We start from the raw sequence: 16,213 nt of genomic DNA, 5'->3' as shown, positions 1-16,213 counted from the left end.
CAGACATCCCTTCACTCCCTTAGTGTCCATGGTGTCCAGACATCCCTTCACCCCCTTAGTGCCCATGGTGTCCATGGTGTCCAGACATCCCTTCACTCCCTTAGTGTCCATGGTGTCCAGGAGTGATTTTGAGCTGTAACGGCTGTGGTTAGTTCTGAACGTGCTCTGAATCTAACTCACAGAGACCATGGCAACTGGGACTCTTAGCGATATTAAAATGTCTTTGTGAATTTGGAGTGATAAAAAAGCGATGTAACATTTTCATCTGTGCCGAGTGATGGATGGGAGCACTGGGGATTTCCAGGGGTGTCACATTTCCATCTTTCTGAGAGCTGTCAAATGGAGCTGTCATACACAGAGCCTTGCTGATATAGTATAGTATGACGTTCTCCTGCTACATGTTCAACCCGTCTATCATGGAGAGAGCAGAGCAGTCTCATAGGCATAGAGGAGCATCGACAAACGGATGATGAACAGCCACACACACACTAATCATAGAGAGAGCAGAGCAGTCACAAAGGCATAGAGGAGCATCAACAAACAGATGATGAACAGCCACACACACACTAATCATAGAGAGAGCAGAGCAGTCACAAAGGCATAGAGGAGCATCAAGCGTCTGCTAAATGACTTAAATGTAAAATGTAAATGAACAGCCACACACACACTAATCATAGAGAGAGCAGAGCAGTCACAAAGGCATAGAGGAGCATCAACAAACAGATGATGAACAGCCACACACACACTAATCATAGAGAGAGCAGAGCAGTCACAAAGGCATAGAGGAGCATCAACAAACAGATGATGAACAGCCACACACACACTAATCATAGAAATCATGATGATTAGTAGGGTTGGTAACCTGATCTGAATATATCATGTAGTCAATGACATCGTTCTCAGCTGGAGGTCGTTTGGGTAGAGAGAGACTCAGAGATACCCTGGACTATATATATCATGTAGTCAGAGACATGGTTCTCAGCTGGAGGTCGTTTGGGTAGAGAGAGACTCAGAGATACCCTGGACTATATATATCAGAGATACCCTGGACTATATATATCAGAGATACCCTGGACTATATATATCAGAGATACCCTGGACTATATATATCAGAGATACCCTGGACTATATATATCAGAGATACCCTGGACTATATATATCATGTAGTCAGAGACATCGTTCTCAGTTGGAGGTCATTTGGGCAGAAAGAGACTCAGAGAGACAAGGTCACTCTGGATTATGGCACAGTAAATTATTTAGAGGTGTTTTAGTGTGTAGATGGACACAAAACACAGTCACATACGGTATATTAAGTATCAGTTTATATAGCCAGGATAGGTCTGTGTGCCAACATGGGAACTGAATCCCTGACTTTCCACATTCCTCTTCTGCTAGTCCTTTACTATATTCTGGTTGTAAATGTATCCACTTGTCTGGCTGGAATTTGATTTTGGAGTTGTCAAATTAACTTTCTCTTCCTAGTCATGTCACAACAATCAACTCTCTGCTCTCCTTGTCCTTTATATCACACATGTATTATGTATGAGTTCACATGTAAATGTAAATATTATCGACAGAATGCAAAAATGTAGTATTTTAACCCTCTCCACTCTCTTCCTCCAAGTCCCGTCCCAACCATAACGTGGAGGAAGATGAATGGTAACATCCCTAAGAAGGCTCGTCTGAGGAAATCCCAGGCTGTTCTGGAGATCCCTAATGTACAGCTTGAGGACACTGGGACCTACGAGTGTAAAGCGGAGAACCCCAGGGGAGGAACAGCTTTCAAGGGACACATCCAGATCTACAGTAAGTTAAGTAGGGATGGACTGGAGCTACATGTTGTTGTTTGTTTGTTCATCTGTGACTGTGGCATTCATCTGTGACTGTGGTGTTAATATGTTACTGTGGTGTTAATATGTTACTGTGGTGTTAAGATGTTACTGCAGTGTTAGTCTGTGACTGTGGCGTTCATCTGTGACTGTGGCGTTAATCTGTGACTGTGGCCTTCATCTGTGACTGTGGCCTTCATCTGTGACTGTGGTTTTAATCTGTGACTGTGGGCTTCATCTGTGACTGTGGCGTTAATCTGTGACTGTGGCCTTCATCTGTGACTGTGGTTTTAATCTGTGACTGTGGTTTTAATCTGTGACTGTGGCGTTAATATGTGACTGTGGTGTTAATATGTGACTGTGGGGTTAATATGTGACTGTGGGGTTAATCTGTGACTGTGGCGTTAATATGAGACTGTGGGGTTAATATGAGACTGTGGGGTTAATATGTGACTGTGGGGTTAATCTGTGACTGTGGGGTTAATATGTGACTGTGGTGTTAATATGAGACTGTGGGGTTAATATGAGACTGTGGGGTTAATATGTGACTGTGGGGTTAATCTGTTACTGTGGGGTTAATGTGTGACTGTGGGGTTAATATGTGACTGTGGTGCTAATATGAGACTGTGGGGTTAATATGTTACTGTGGGGTTAATGTGTGACTGTGGGGTTAATATGTGACTGTGGTGCTACAAGACCATGGTGCTTGCCTACGGAGCTGTGAGGGGAACGGCACCTCAGTACCTCCAGGCTCTGATCAGGCCCTACACCCAAACAAGGGCACTGCGTTCATCCACCTCTGGCCTGCTCGCCTCCCTACCACTGAGGAAGTACAGCTCCCGCTCAGCCCAGTCAAAACTGTTCGCTGCTCTGGCCCCCCAATGGTGGAACAAACTCCCTCACGACGCCAGGACAGCGGAGTCAATCACCACCCTCCGGAGACACCTGAAACCCCACCTCTTTAAGGAATACCTAGGATAGGATAAGTAATCCCTCTCACCCCCACCCCCTTAAGATTTAGATGCACTATTGTAAAGTGACTGTTCCACTCGATGTCATAAGGTGAATGCACCAATTTGTAAGTCGCTCTGGATAAGAGCGTCTGCTACATGACTTAAATGTAATGTAAATGTAATGTAAATGTGTTTGTCTGTGACAGTGGGGTAATATGTTACTGTGGGGTTAATATGTGACTGTGGGGTTAATATGAGACTGTGGGGTTAATATGAGACTGTGGGGTTAATATGTGACTGTGGGGTTAATATGTGACTGTGGGGTTAATATGAGACTGTGGGGTTAATATGTGACTGTGGGGTTAATATGTGACTGTGGGGTAATATGTGACTGTGGGGTTAATATGTGACTGTGGGGTTAATATGAGACTGTGGGGTTAATATGAGACTGTGGGGTTAATATGTGACTGTGGTGTCAGTCTGTGACTGTGGTATTATTCCTTGAATGTGGTGTTAATATGTCACTGTGGTGTTAATCTGTGACTGTGGTGTCAATTTGCGACTGTGGTATTAAATCTGTGACTGTGGTATTAAATCTGTGACTGTGGTCACTTCTTCAGAATCAGTGTCCCTTCCACAGGACGGTTGAGCTAACGTAGGCTAATGTGATTAGCATTAGTTTGTAAGTAACAAGAAGATTTCCCAGGACATAGACATATCTGATATTGGCAGAAAGCTTAAATTCTTGTTAGTCTAACTGCACTGACCAATTTACAGTAGCTATTACAGTGAAGTAATACCATGCTATTGTTTGAGGAGATTGCACAATTTTGAAAATGAAAAGTTATTAACAAACAAATTAGGCACATTTGGGCAGTCTTGATACAACATTTTTAACAGGAATACAATGGTTAATTGGATCAGTCTAATACTTTGCCCATACACTGCTGCCATCTAGTGGGCAAAATCTAAATTGTACCTGGGCTGGAATAATACATTATGGCCTTAACTCTTGCATTTCAAAGATGATCGTACAAAAACAATACAAAAGAATGGTTGTGTGGTGTTACTATGATGTTACTACGCGGTTACTGTGGTGTTACTATGCTGCTACTGTGGTATTACTGAACCTGGTGTCACTGTGGTATTACTGTGGTGTTACTGAACCTGCTGTTACTGTTGTGTCACTGTGGTATCACTGTGGTGTTACTGAACCGGCTGTTACGGTGGTGCTACTGTGGTGTTACTGTGGTGTTACTGAACCTGGTGTTACTATGGTGTTACTATGGTGTAACTGTGGTGTTACTAAACCTGGTGTTACTGAACCTGGTGTTACTGAACCTGGTGTTACTGTAGTGTTACTGAACCTGGTATCATTGTGGTGTTACTGTGGTGTTACTGTGGTGTTACTGTGCTGTTACTGAACCCGGTGTTACTGAACCCGGTGTTACTGAACCTGGTGTTACTGAACCTGGTGATACTGTGGTGTTACTGAGCCTGGTGTTACTGTGGGGTTACTGAACCTGGTGTTACTGTAGTGTTACTGAACATGGTGTTAAATATCCTGGTGTTACTGTGGTGTTACTGAACCTGGTGTTACTGATCCTGGTGTTACTGAACCTGGTGTTACTGATCCTGGTGTTACTGAACCTGGTGTTACTGAACCTGGTGTTACTGTAGTGTTTTTTAACCTGGTGTTACTGTGGTGTTACTGAACCTGGTGTTACTGTGGTGTTACTGAACCTGGTGTTACTGAACCTGGTTTTACTGATCCTGGTGTTACTGTGGTGTTACTGAACCTGGTTTTACTGATTCTGGTGTTACTGTGGTGTTACTGAACCTGGTTTTCCTGATCCTGGTGTTACTGTGGTGTTACTGAACCTGGTTTTACTGATCCGGGTGTTACTGAACCTGGTGTTATTGTGGTATTACTGTGCTGTTACTGAACCTGGTGTTAATGAACCTGGTGTTACTGTGGTGTTACTGATCCTGGTGTTACTGTGTTGTTACTGAACCTGGTGTTACTGAACCTGGTATTACTGTGGTGTTACTGTGGTGTTACTGAACCTGGTGTTATTGTGGTATTACTGTGCTGTTAATGAACCTGGTGTTACTGAACCTGGTGTTAATTAACCCAGTGTTAATGAACCTGGTGTTACTGAACCTGGTGTTAATGAACCTGGTGTTACTGAACCTGGTGTTACTGAACCTGGTGTTAATGAACCTGGTGTTACTGAACCTGGTGTTAATAAACCTGGTGTTACTGAACCTGGTGTTAATGAACCTGGTGTTAATGAACCCGGTGTTACTGAACCTGGTGTTAATTAACCCAGTGTTAATGAACCTGGTGTTAATGAACCTGGTGTTAATAAACCTGGTTTTACTGAACCTGGTGTTAATGAACCTGGTGTTACTGAACCTGGTGTCAACTTGCTTTTCTCTCTCTGCACATTGTTTGTATATATCATTAATCAGCTGTCAGATTTGACAAATTATCCTGTCTGGACAGGATTTGTGTTTGGACAGGCAGGTACCCAATCAGATAGTTTTATTATGGTTGTGGACAGGGCTGGTAACTCAAGGATGCCCAGTCTTTGCTTAAAAGTTACTGTAGCCAGGGTTCTCTCAGTGACTGGACAGAAGATGCAGCTGGATGAATGACTGCAAAACAAACTGGCAGAGAGGAGGTGTCTGTATCTCTGCTCACTAGTAGCATTAAATTATCAACCGTTTCTTTAACTAGGCAAGTGTAACGGCTTCTAGGAGTAGTGGGTGGAGTCAGGCGCAGAGAGCAGGTAGTTCAGAACGTGGATCTTTACTCCAAAAACAGTGAAAACGGACATGCCAAACACAAGGGTGCATAAAATACCCAGTCCAAAGAAACAGGACTAAACTGTCCGGAAAAATAGAATCCACAAATAATCCAACACCACGAACAGAAAACAAGCCTGCACAAAAGCTGGCGGGCCTAGTGCCCTTAAATAGCCCACAAACAAAACAAAACTCAAAACAGGTGTAACCAATCAGACCAAACTAACAGAAACAAAAAAGGGAATCGATGAATGCGAGTAGGCCGGCGACGACGACTGCCGAGCGTCGCCCAAACAGGAAGAGGCACCATCTTCGGCGGGATTCGTGACAGCAAGCGAGTTAATTCTTATTTTCAATGACGGCCTAGGAACAGTGGGTTAATTGCCTTGTTCAGGAGAAGAACAACATATTTTTACCTTGTCAGTTCAGGGATTCAATCTTGCAACCTTTTGGTTAGAAGTCCAATGTTCTAACCACTAAGCTACCTGCTGGTTACTAGTCCAACGCTCTAACCACTATACTACCTGCTGGTTACTAGTCCAACGCTCTAAACACTAGGCTACCTGCTGGTTACTAGTCCAACGCTCTAACCACTAGGATACCTGCTGGTTACTAGTCCAACGCTCTAACCACTAGGATACCTGCTGATTACTAGTCCAACGCTCTAACCACTAGGCTACCTGCTGGTTACTAGTCCAACACTCTAACCACTAGGCTACCTGCTGGTTACTAGTCCAACACTCTATCCACTAGGCTACCTGCTGGTTACTAGTCCAACTCTCTAACCACTAGGCTACCTGCTGGTTACTAGTCCAATGCTCTAACCACTAGGACACCTGCTGGTTACTAGTCCAACGCTCTAACCACTAGGATACCTGTTGATTACTAGTCCAACGCTCTAACCACTAGGATACCTGCTGATTACTAGTCCAACGCTCTAAACACTAGGCTACCTGCTGGTTACTAGTCCAACGCTCTAACCACTAGACTACCTGCTGGTTACTAGTCCAACGCTCTAACCACTACAATACCTGCTGATTACTAGTCCAACACTCTAACCACTAGGATACCTGCTGGTTACTAGTCCAACACTCGAACCACTAGTCTTCCTGCTGCTTACTAGCCCAATGCTCTAACCACTAAGCTACCTGCTGGTTCCTAGTCCAACGCTCTAACCACTAGGATACCTGCTGATTACTAGTCCAACGCTCTAAACACTAAGCTACCTGCTGGTTACTAGTCTAACGCTCTAACCACTAGGCTACCTGCTGGTTACTAGTCCAACGCTCTAACCACTAGGCTACCTGCTGCTTACGAGCCCAACGCTCTAACCACTAGACTACCTGCTGGTTACTAGTCCAACGCTCTAAGCACTAGGATACCTGCTGATTACTAGTCCAACACTCTAACCACGAGGCTACCTGCCGATTACTAGTCCAACGCTCTAACCACTAGGATACCTGCTGGTTACTAGTCCAACGCTCTAACCACTAGGCTACCTGCTGGTTACTAGTCCAACGCTCTAACCACTAAGCTACCTGCTGCTTACTAGCCCAACGCTCTAACCACTAGGATACCTGCTGGTTACTAGTCCAACGCTCTAACCACTAAGCTACCTGCTGTTTACTAGTCCAACGCTCTAACCACTAAGCTACCTGCTGTTTACTAGCCCAATGCTCTAACCACTAAGCTACCTGCTGGTTACTAGTCTAACGCTCTAACCACTAGGATACCTGCTGATTATTAGTCCAACGCTCTAAACACTAAGCTACCTGCTGGTTACTAGTCTAACGCTCTAACCACTAGGCTACCTGCTGGTTACTAGTCCAACTCTCTAACCACTAGGCTACCTGCTGGTTACGAGTCCAACGCTCTAACCACTAGGATACCTGCTGGTTACTAGTCCAACGCTCTAACCACTAGGATACCTGCTGATTACTAGTCCAACACTCTAACCACTAGGATACCTGCTGATTACTAGTCCAATGCTCTAAACACTAGGCTACCTGCTGGTTACTAGTCCAACGCTCTAACCACTAGACTACCTGCTGGTTACTAGTCCAACGCTCTAACCACTACAATACCTGCTGATTACTAGTCCAACACTCTAACCACTAGGATACCTGCTGGTTACTAGTCCAACACTCTAACCACTAGTCTTCCTGCTGCTTACTAGCCCAATGCTCTAACCACTAAGCTACCTGCTGGTTCCTAGTCCAACGCTCTAACCACTAGGATACCTGCTGATTACTAGTCCAACGCTCTAAACACTAAGCTACCTGCTGGTTACTAGTCTAACGCTCTAACCACTAGGCTACCTGCTGGTTACTAGTCCAACGCTCTAACCACTAGGCTACCTGCTGCTTACGAGCCCAACGCTCTAACCACTAGACTACCTGCTGGTTACTAGTCCAACGCTCTAAGCACTAGGATACCTGCTGATTACTAGTCCAACACTCTAACCACGAGGCTACCTGCCGATTACTAGTCCAACGCTCTAAACACTAGGATACCTGCTGGTTACTAGTCCAACGCTCTAACCACTAGGCTACCTGCTGGTTACTAGTCCAACGCTCTAACCACTAAGCTACCTGCTGCTTACTAGCCCAACGCTCTAACCACTAGGATACCTGCTGGTTACTAGTCCAACGCTCTAACCACTAAGCTACCTGCTGTTTACTAGCCCAATGCTCTAACCACTAAGCTACCTGCTGGTTACTAGTCTAACGCTCTAACCACTAGGATACCTGCTGATTATTAGTCCAACGCTCTAAACACTAAGCTACCTGCTGGTTACTAGTCTAACGCTCTAACCACTAGGCTACCTGCTGGTTACTAGTCCAACGCTCTAACCACTAGGCTACCTGCTGCTTACGAGCCCAACGCTCTAAAAACTAGACTACCTGCTGGTTACTAGTCCAACGCTCTAACCAATAGGATACCTGCTGATTACTAGTCCAACACTCTAACCACGAGGCTACCTGCCGATTACTAGTCCAACGCTCTAACCACTAGGATACCTGCTGGTTACTAGTCCAACGCTCTAACCACTAGGATACCTGCTGGTTACTAGTCCAACGCTCTAACCACTAAGCTACCTGCTGCTTACTAGCCCAATGCTCTAACCACTAAGCTACCTGCTGGTTACTAGTCTAACACTCTAACCACTAGGATACCTGCTGATTATTAGTCCAACGCTCTAACCACTATACTACCTGCTGGTTACTAGTCCAACGCTCTAAACACTAGGCTACCTGCTGGTTACTAGTCCAACGCTCTAACCACTAGGATACCTGCTGGTTACTAGTCCAACGCTCTAACCACTAGGATACCTGCTGATTACTAGTCCAACGCTCTAACCACTAGGCTACCTGCTGGTTACTAGTCCAACACTCTAACCACTAGGCTACCTGCTGGTTACTAGTCCAACACTCTATCCACTAGGCTACCTGCTGGTTACTAGTCCAACTCTCTAACCACTAGGCTACCTGCTGGTTACTAGTCCAATGCTCTAACCACTAGGATACCTGCTGGTTACTAGTCCAACGCTCTAACCACTAGGATACCTGTTGATTACTAGTCCAACGCTCTAACCACTAGGATACCTGCTGATTACTAGTCCAACGCTCTAAACACTAGGCTACCTGCTGGTTACTAGTCCAACGCTCTAACCACTAGACTACCTGCTGGTTACTAGTCCAACGCTCTAACCACTAGACTACCTGCTGGTTACTAGTCCAACACTCTAACCACTAGGATACCTGCTGGTTACTAGTCCAACACTCTAACCACTAGTCTTCCTGCTGCTTACTAGCCCAATGCTCTAACCACTAAGCTACCTGCTGGTTACTAGTCTAACACTCTAACCACTAGGATACCTGCTGATTATTAGTCCAACGCTCTAACCACTAACCTACCTGCTGCTTACTAGCCCAACGCTCTAACCACTAGGCTACCTGCTGCTTACGAGCCCAACGCTCTAACCACTAGACTACCTGCTGCTTACTAGCCCAATGCTCTAACCACTAAGCTACCTGCTGGTTACTAGTCTAACACTCTAACCACTAGGATACCTGCTGATTATTAGTCCAACGCTCTAAACACTAAGCTACCTGCTGGTTACTAGTCCAACGCTCTAACCACTAGACTACCTGCTGCTTACGAGCCCAACGCTCTAACCACTAGACTACCTGCTGGTTACTAGTCCAACGCTCTAACTTCTAGGATACCTGCTGATGACCAGTCCAACACTCTAACCACGAGGCTACCTGCTGGTTACTAGTCCAACGCTCTAACCACTAGGATACCTGCTGGTTACTAGTCCAACGCTCTAACCACTAGGCTACCTGCTGGTTACTAGTCCAACGCTCTAACCACTAAGCTACCTGCTGCTTACTAGCCCAACGCTCTAACCACTAGGATACCTGCTGGTTACTAGTCCAACGCTCTAACCACTAAGCTACCTGCTGCTTACTAGCCCAACGCTCTAACCACTAGGATACCTGCTGGCTACTAGCCCAACACTCTAACCACTAAGCTACCTGCTGGTCACTAGCCCAACGCTCTAACCACTAAGCTACCTGCTGGTTACTAGTCTAACGCTCTAACCACTAAGCTACCTGCTGGTTACTAGTCTAACGCTCTAACCACTAGGATACCTGCTGCTTACTAGCCCAACGCTCTAACCACTAAGCTACCTGCTGGTCACTAGCCCAACGCTCTAACCACTAAGCTACCTGCTGGTTACTAGTCTAACGCTCTAACCACTAAGCTACCTGCTGGTTACTAGTCTAACGCTCTAACCACTAGGCTACCTGCTGCTTACGAGCCCAACGCTCTAACCACTAGACTACCTGCTGGTTACTAGTCCAACGCTCTAACTTCTAGGATACCTGCTGATTACCAGTCCAACACTCTAACCATGAGGCTACCTGCTGGTTACTAGTCCAACGCTCTAACCACTAGGATACCTGCTGGTTACTAGTCCAACGCTCTAACCACTAGGCTACCTGCTGGTTACTAGTCCAACGCTCTAACCACTAAGCTACCTGCTGCTTACTAGCCCAACGCTCTAACCACTAGGATACCTGCTGGTTACTAGTCCAACGCTCTAACCACTAAGCTACCTGCTGCTTACTAGCCCAACGCTCTAACCACTAGGATACCTGCTGGTTACTAGCCCAACGCTCTAACCACTAAGCTACCTGCTGGTCACTAGCCCAACGCTCTAACCACTAAGCTACCTGCTGGTTACTAGTCTAACGCTCTAACCACTAAGCTACCTGCTGGTTACTAGTCTAACGCTCTAACCACTAGGATACCTGCTGCTTACTAGCCCAACGCTTTAACCGCTAAGCTACCTGCTGGTCACTAGCCCAACGCTCTAACCACTAAGCTACCTGCTGGTTACTAGTCCAACGCTCTAACCACTAGGCTACCTGCTGCTTACGAGCCCAACGCTCTAACCACTAAGCTACCTGCTGGTTACTAGTCCAGCGCTCTAACCACTAGGCTATCTGCCACCAGTTACATATGTGTATAAATTAGAGGCCTATCTAATTCAGTTCATTCAGGTAACAACTGTGGAACCTGGCATGGGGTTTTAGCCCCAACACTTCTTTTTCGCTCTCATGAAATTCACTGGACATAGCTGTTTGACAAATTATATTTCAGTCTCATTTTGTTTTGATAGCAGGAATTTATCTATGTCAACACCTTGGAGAAAATAACCATTACCAGGAAGGAAAGACTAACCTGGCAGCTTAATTGGGCAGGGTTAAATACTGCAGGGTCAGGACAACATAACAGTCATTGCAGTGTTATAAACTGGGCTAAATACTGCAGGGTCAGGACAACATAACAGTCATTGCAGGGTTAAACACTGGGCTAAATACTGCAGGGTCAGGACAACATAACAGTCATTGCAGTGTTATAAACTGGGCAAAATACTGCAAGGTCAGGACAACATAGTGTGGTGCAAAATGATGTGTGTGTGTGTGTGTGTGTGTGTGTGTGTGTGTGTGTGTGTGTGTGTGTGTGTGTGTGTGTGTGTGTGTGTGTGTGTGTGTGTGTGTGTGTGTGTGTGTGTGTGTGTGTGTGTGTGTGTGTGTGTGTGTGAGACAGAGGGATTGATGAGGCAGTGTTCTCACGTGTCAGCATACACATGCATGCTGGTAAGGGTGTAGGCATGCTGTGTATATGCCTTCCTATTTCATCTGTTCTCTCCTCCTCAGCCTTCCCCCAGTGGATCAGCACGATAAACGACAGCCAGTTAGACAGTGGAGATCAGCTGCACTGGGAGTGCAAGGCCACAGGGATCCCTAGACCCACCTACCGCTGGCTCCGCAATGGAGAGTTGATCACACCACAGGTACTCACACACAGGTTCTCGCGCATACACAGCATGATTTCAGCAATATACCCAGTTCTAGAATACACAGCATGATTTCAGCAATATACCCAGTTCTAGAATACACAGCATGATTTCAGCAATATACCCAGTTCAAGAATACACAGCATGATTTCAGCAATATACCCAGTTCTAGAAAACACAGCATGATTTCAGCAATATACCCAGTTCTAGAATACACAGCATCATTTCAGCAATATACCCAGTTCTAGAATACACAGCATGATTTCAGCAATATAACCAGTTCTAGAATAAACAGCATGATTTCAGCAATATACCCAGTTCTAGAAAACACAGCATGATTTCAGCAATATACCCAGTTCTAGAATACACAGCATCATTTCAGCAATATACCCAGTTCTAGAATACACAGCATGATTTCAGCAATATAACCAGTTCTAGAATAAACAGCATGATTTCAGCAATATACCCAGTTCTAGAATACACAGCATGATTTCAGCAATATACCCAGTTCTAGAATACACAGCATGATTTCAGCAATATACCCAGTTCTAGAATACACAGCATCATTTCAGCAATATACCCAGTTCTAGAATACACAGCACCATTTCAGCAATATACCTAGTTCTAGAATACACATCATGATTTCAGCAATATACCCAGTTCTAGAATACACAGCAATCATTTCAGCAATATACCCAGTTCTAGAATAAACAGCATCATTTCAGCAATATACCCAGTTCTAGAATACACAGCAATCATTCCAGCAATATACACAGTTCTAGAATAAACAGCATCATTTCAGCAATATACCCAGTTCTAGAATACACAGCATAATTTCAGCAATATACCCAGTTCTAGAATACACAGCATCATTTCAGCAATATACCCAGTTCTAGAATACACAGCATCATTTCAGCAATATACCTAGTTCTAGAATACACATCATAATTTCAGCAATATACCCAGTTCTAGAATACACAGCATCATTTCAGCAATATACCCAGTTCTAGAATACACAGCATCATTTCAGCAATATACCTAGTTCTAGAATACACATCATGATTTCAGCAATATACCCAGTTCTAGAATACACAGCATCATTTCAGCAATATAACCAGGTCTAGAATACACAGCATTATTTCAGCAATATACCCAGTTCTAGAATACACAGCATCATTTCAGCAATATACCCAGTTCTAGAATACACAGCATCATTTCAGCAATATACCCAGGTCTGGAATACACAGCATCATTTCAGCAAAATAACCAGTTCTAGAATACACAGCATCATTTCAGCAAAATAACCAGTTCTAGAATACACAGCAGAGACATTTAAAATATAAAATAGCGTCAATCTGTTTTTTGATTTTTCAAAATGTGAAATTTGTTGTTTTGTTTACAATGGCTTGTGAAAGTATTAACCCCCATGGCATTTTTTCTATTTTGTTTCCTTTCAACCTGGAATTAAAATAGATTTTTGGTGGGTTTGCATCACTTGATTTACACAACATGCCTACCACTTTGAAGATGCCAAATATTTTTTATTGTGAAACAAACAAGAAATTAGACAAAAAACGGAAAACTTGAGAGTGCATAACTATTCACCCCCCCTAAAAAAATCCATACTTTTTAGAGCCACCTCTGTCCCAGTCTCAAATCTCTGGAAGACTGAAGCAGGTTTCCCTCAAGAATTTCCCTGTATTTAGCTCCATCCATCTTTACTTCAATTCTGATCAGTTTCCCAGTCCCTGCCAATGAAAAATATCCTCACAGGATGATGCTGCCACCACCATGCTTCACTGTGGGGATGGTATTCTCGGGGTGACGTGATGTGTTGGGTTTGCGCCAGACATAGTGTAACTAAATTATAGTCTCACCTGACCAGAGTACCTTCTTCCATATGTTTGAGGAGGCTCCCACGTGCCTTTTGGCGAACACCAAACATGTTTGCTATTTTTTTTCTTGCCACTCTTCCGTAAAGCCCAGCTTTTGTGGAGTGTACGGCTTAAAGTGGTCCTATGGACAGATACTCCAATCTACACTGTGGAGCTTTGCAGCTCCTTCAGGGTTATATTTAGTCTCTTTGTTGCCTCTGATTAATGCCCTCCTTGCCTGGTCTGTGAGTTTTGGTGGGCAGCCCTCGCTTGGCAGGTTTGTTGTGGTGCCATATTCTTTCCATTTTTTATAATGGGTGTAATGGTGCTCCGTGGGATGTTCAAAGTTTCGGATTTTGTTTATAACCCAACCCTGATCTGTACTTTTGTCCCTGACCTGTTTGGAGAGCTCCTTGGTCTTCATGGTGCCGCTTGCTCGGTGGTGCTTCTTGCTCAGTGGTGTTGCAGACTCTGGGGCCTTTCAGAACAGGTGTATATATACTGAGATCATGTGACAGATCATGTGACACTTAGATTGCACACAGGTGAACTTTGTTTAACTAATTATGTGACATCTGAAGGTAATTGGTTGCACCAGATCTTATTTAGGGGCTTCATAGCAAAGGGGGTGAATACATATGATCTTAGTTAGGGGCTTCATAGCAAAGGGGGTGAATACATATGATCTTATTTAGGGGCTTCATAGCAAAGGGAATACATATGATCTTATTTAGGGGCTTCATAGTAAAGGGAATACATATGATCTTATTTAGGGGCTTCATAGTAAAGGGGAATACATATGATCTTATTTAGGGGCTTCATAGTGAAGGGGGTGAATACATATGATCTTATTTAGGGGCTTCATAGTAAAGGGAATACATATGATCTTATTTAGGGGCTTCATAGTAAAGGGGAATACATATGATCTTATTTAGGGGCTTCATAGTAAAGGGAATACATATGATCTTATTTAGGGGCTTCATAGTGAAGGGGGTGAATACATATGATCTTATTTAGGGGCTTCATAGTAAAGGGAATACATATGATCTTATTTAGGGGCTTCATAGTAAAGGGGAATACATATGATCTTATTTAGGGGCTTCATAGTAAAGGGGGTGAATACATATGATCTTATTTAGGGGCTTCATAGTAAAGGGAATACATATGATCTTATTTAGGGGCTTCATAGTAAAGGGAATACATATGATCTTATTTAGGGGCTTCATAGTAAAGGGAATACATATGATCATATTTAGGGGCTTCATAGTGAAGGGAATACATATGATCTTATTTAGGGGCTTCATAGTAAAGGGGGTGAATACATATGATCTTATTTAGGGGCTTCATAGTAAAGGGGGTGAATACATATGATCTTAGTTAGGGGCTTCATAGTAAAGGGGGTGAATACATATGATCTTAGTTAGGGGCTTCATAGTAAAGGGGTGAATACATATGATCTTATTTAGGGGCTTCATAGTAAAGGGGGTGAATACGTATGATCTTAGTTAGGGGCTTCATAGTAAAGGGGTGAATACATATGATCTTATTTAGGGGCTTCATAGTAAAGGGGGTGAATACATATGATCTTATCTAGGGGCTTCATAGTGAAGGGGGTGAATACATATGATGTTATTTAGGGGCTTCATAGTGAAGGGGGTGAATACATATGATCTTAGTTAGGGGCTTCATAGTAAAGGGGGTGAATACATATGATCTTAGTTAGGGGCTTCATAGTAAAGGGGGTGAATGCATATGATCTTATTTAGGGGCTTCATAGTAAAGGGGATGAATACATATGATCTTATTTAGGGGCTTCATAGTAAAGGGGGTGAATACATATGATCTTATTTAGGGGCTTCATAGTAAAGGGGGTGAATACATATGATCTTATTTAGGGGCTTCATAGTGAAGGGGGTGAATACATATGATCTTAGTTAGTAATTTTTTTCACTTCACCAATTTGGACTATTCTGTGTATGTCCATTACATGAAATTAAAATAAAAATCTATTTAAATTACAGGTTGTAATGCAACAAAATAGGACAAATGCCAAGGGGGGTGTAAACAGATACAGTAACAACTCGACGCCTCTCCCCTATTGGACCTAGATAGTTGGTATGTTTGTACCGATATGTAGACTGTCTACATTTTAATAAAATGTACGTAGTTCTGTCCTTGAGCTGTTCTTGTCTATTAATGTTAGTAGTGCCATATAGAGGGAATGGGGTGTCCCCTGGAACTCAGCCAATGTGATATGCCCTTGATAAGAGGAGTATGTTTTGTTTCAGAACAGGGTGGAGATGGTGAATGGAGTATGTTGTGTTTCAGAACAGGGTGGAGATGGTGAATGGAGTATGTTGTGTTTCAGAACAG

At 43.8% G+C, this 16,213-nt stretch overlaps 1 protein-coding gene across 1 annotated transcript in view; it reads left to right on the top strand.

The window, feature by feature from the left end:
- LOC124005685 (contactin-5-like) overlaps positions 1-16,213 on the top strand; it is a 570,484-nt gene that overhangs the window by 339,445 nt on the left and 214,826 nt on the right. Inside the window, exons 9-10 of the mRNA XM_046315147.1 lie at positions 1,625-1,806; positions 11,827-11,963. Of these exons, the coding sequence (XP_046171103.1) occupies positions 1,625-1,806; positions 11,827-11,963 (319 nt within the window). The remainder of the gene's footprint in view (positions 1-1,624; positions 1,807-11,826; positions 11,964-16,213) is intronic.

Source organism: Oncorhynchus gorbuscha, linkage group LG19 (assembly GCF_021184085.1).
Source record: "Oncorhynchus gorbuscha isolate QuinsamMale2020 ecotype Even-year linkage group LG19, OgorEven_v1.0, whole genome shotgun sequence".
NCBI classification, from domain to species: Eukaryota; Metazoa; Chordata; class Actinopteri; order Salmoniformes; family Salmonidae; genus Oncorhynchus; species Oncorhynchus gorbuscha.
Note: the sequence above shows the minus strand (reverse complement) of the source record. Positions and strands in the feature narration are given on the sequence as shown.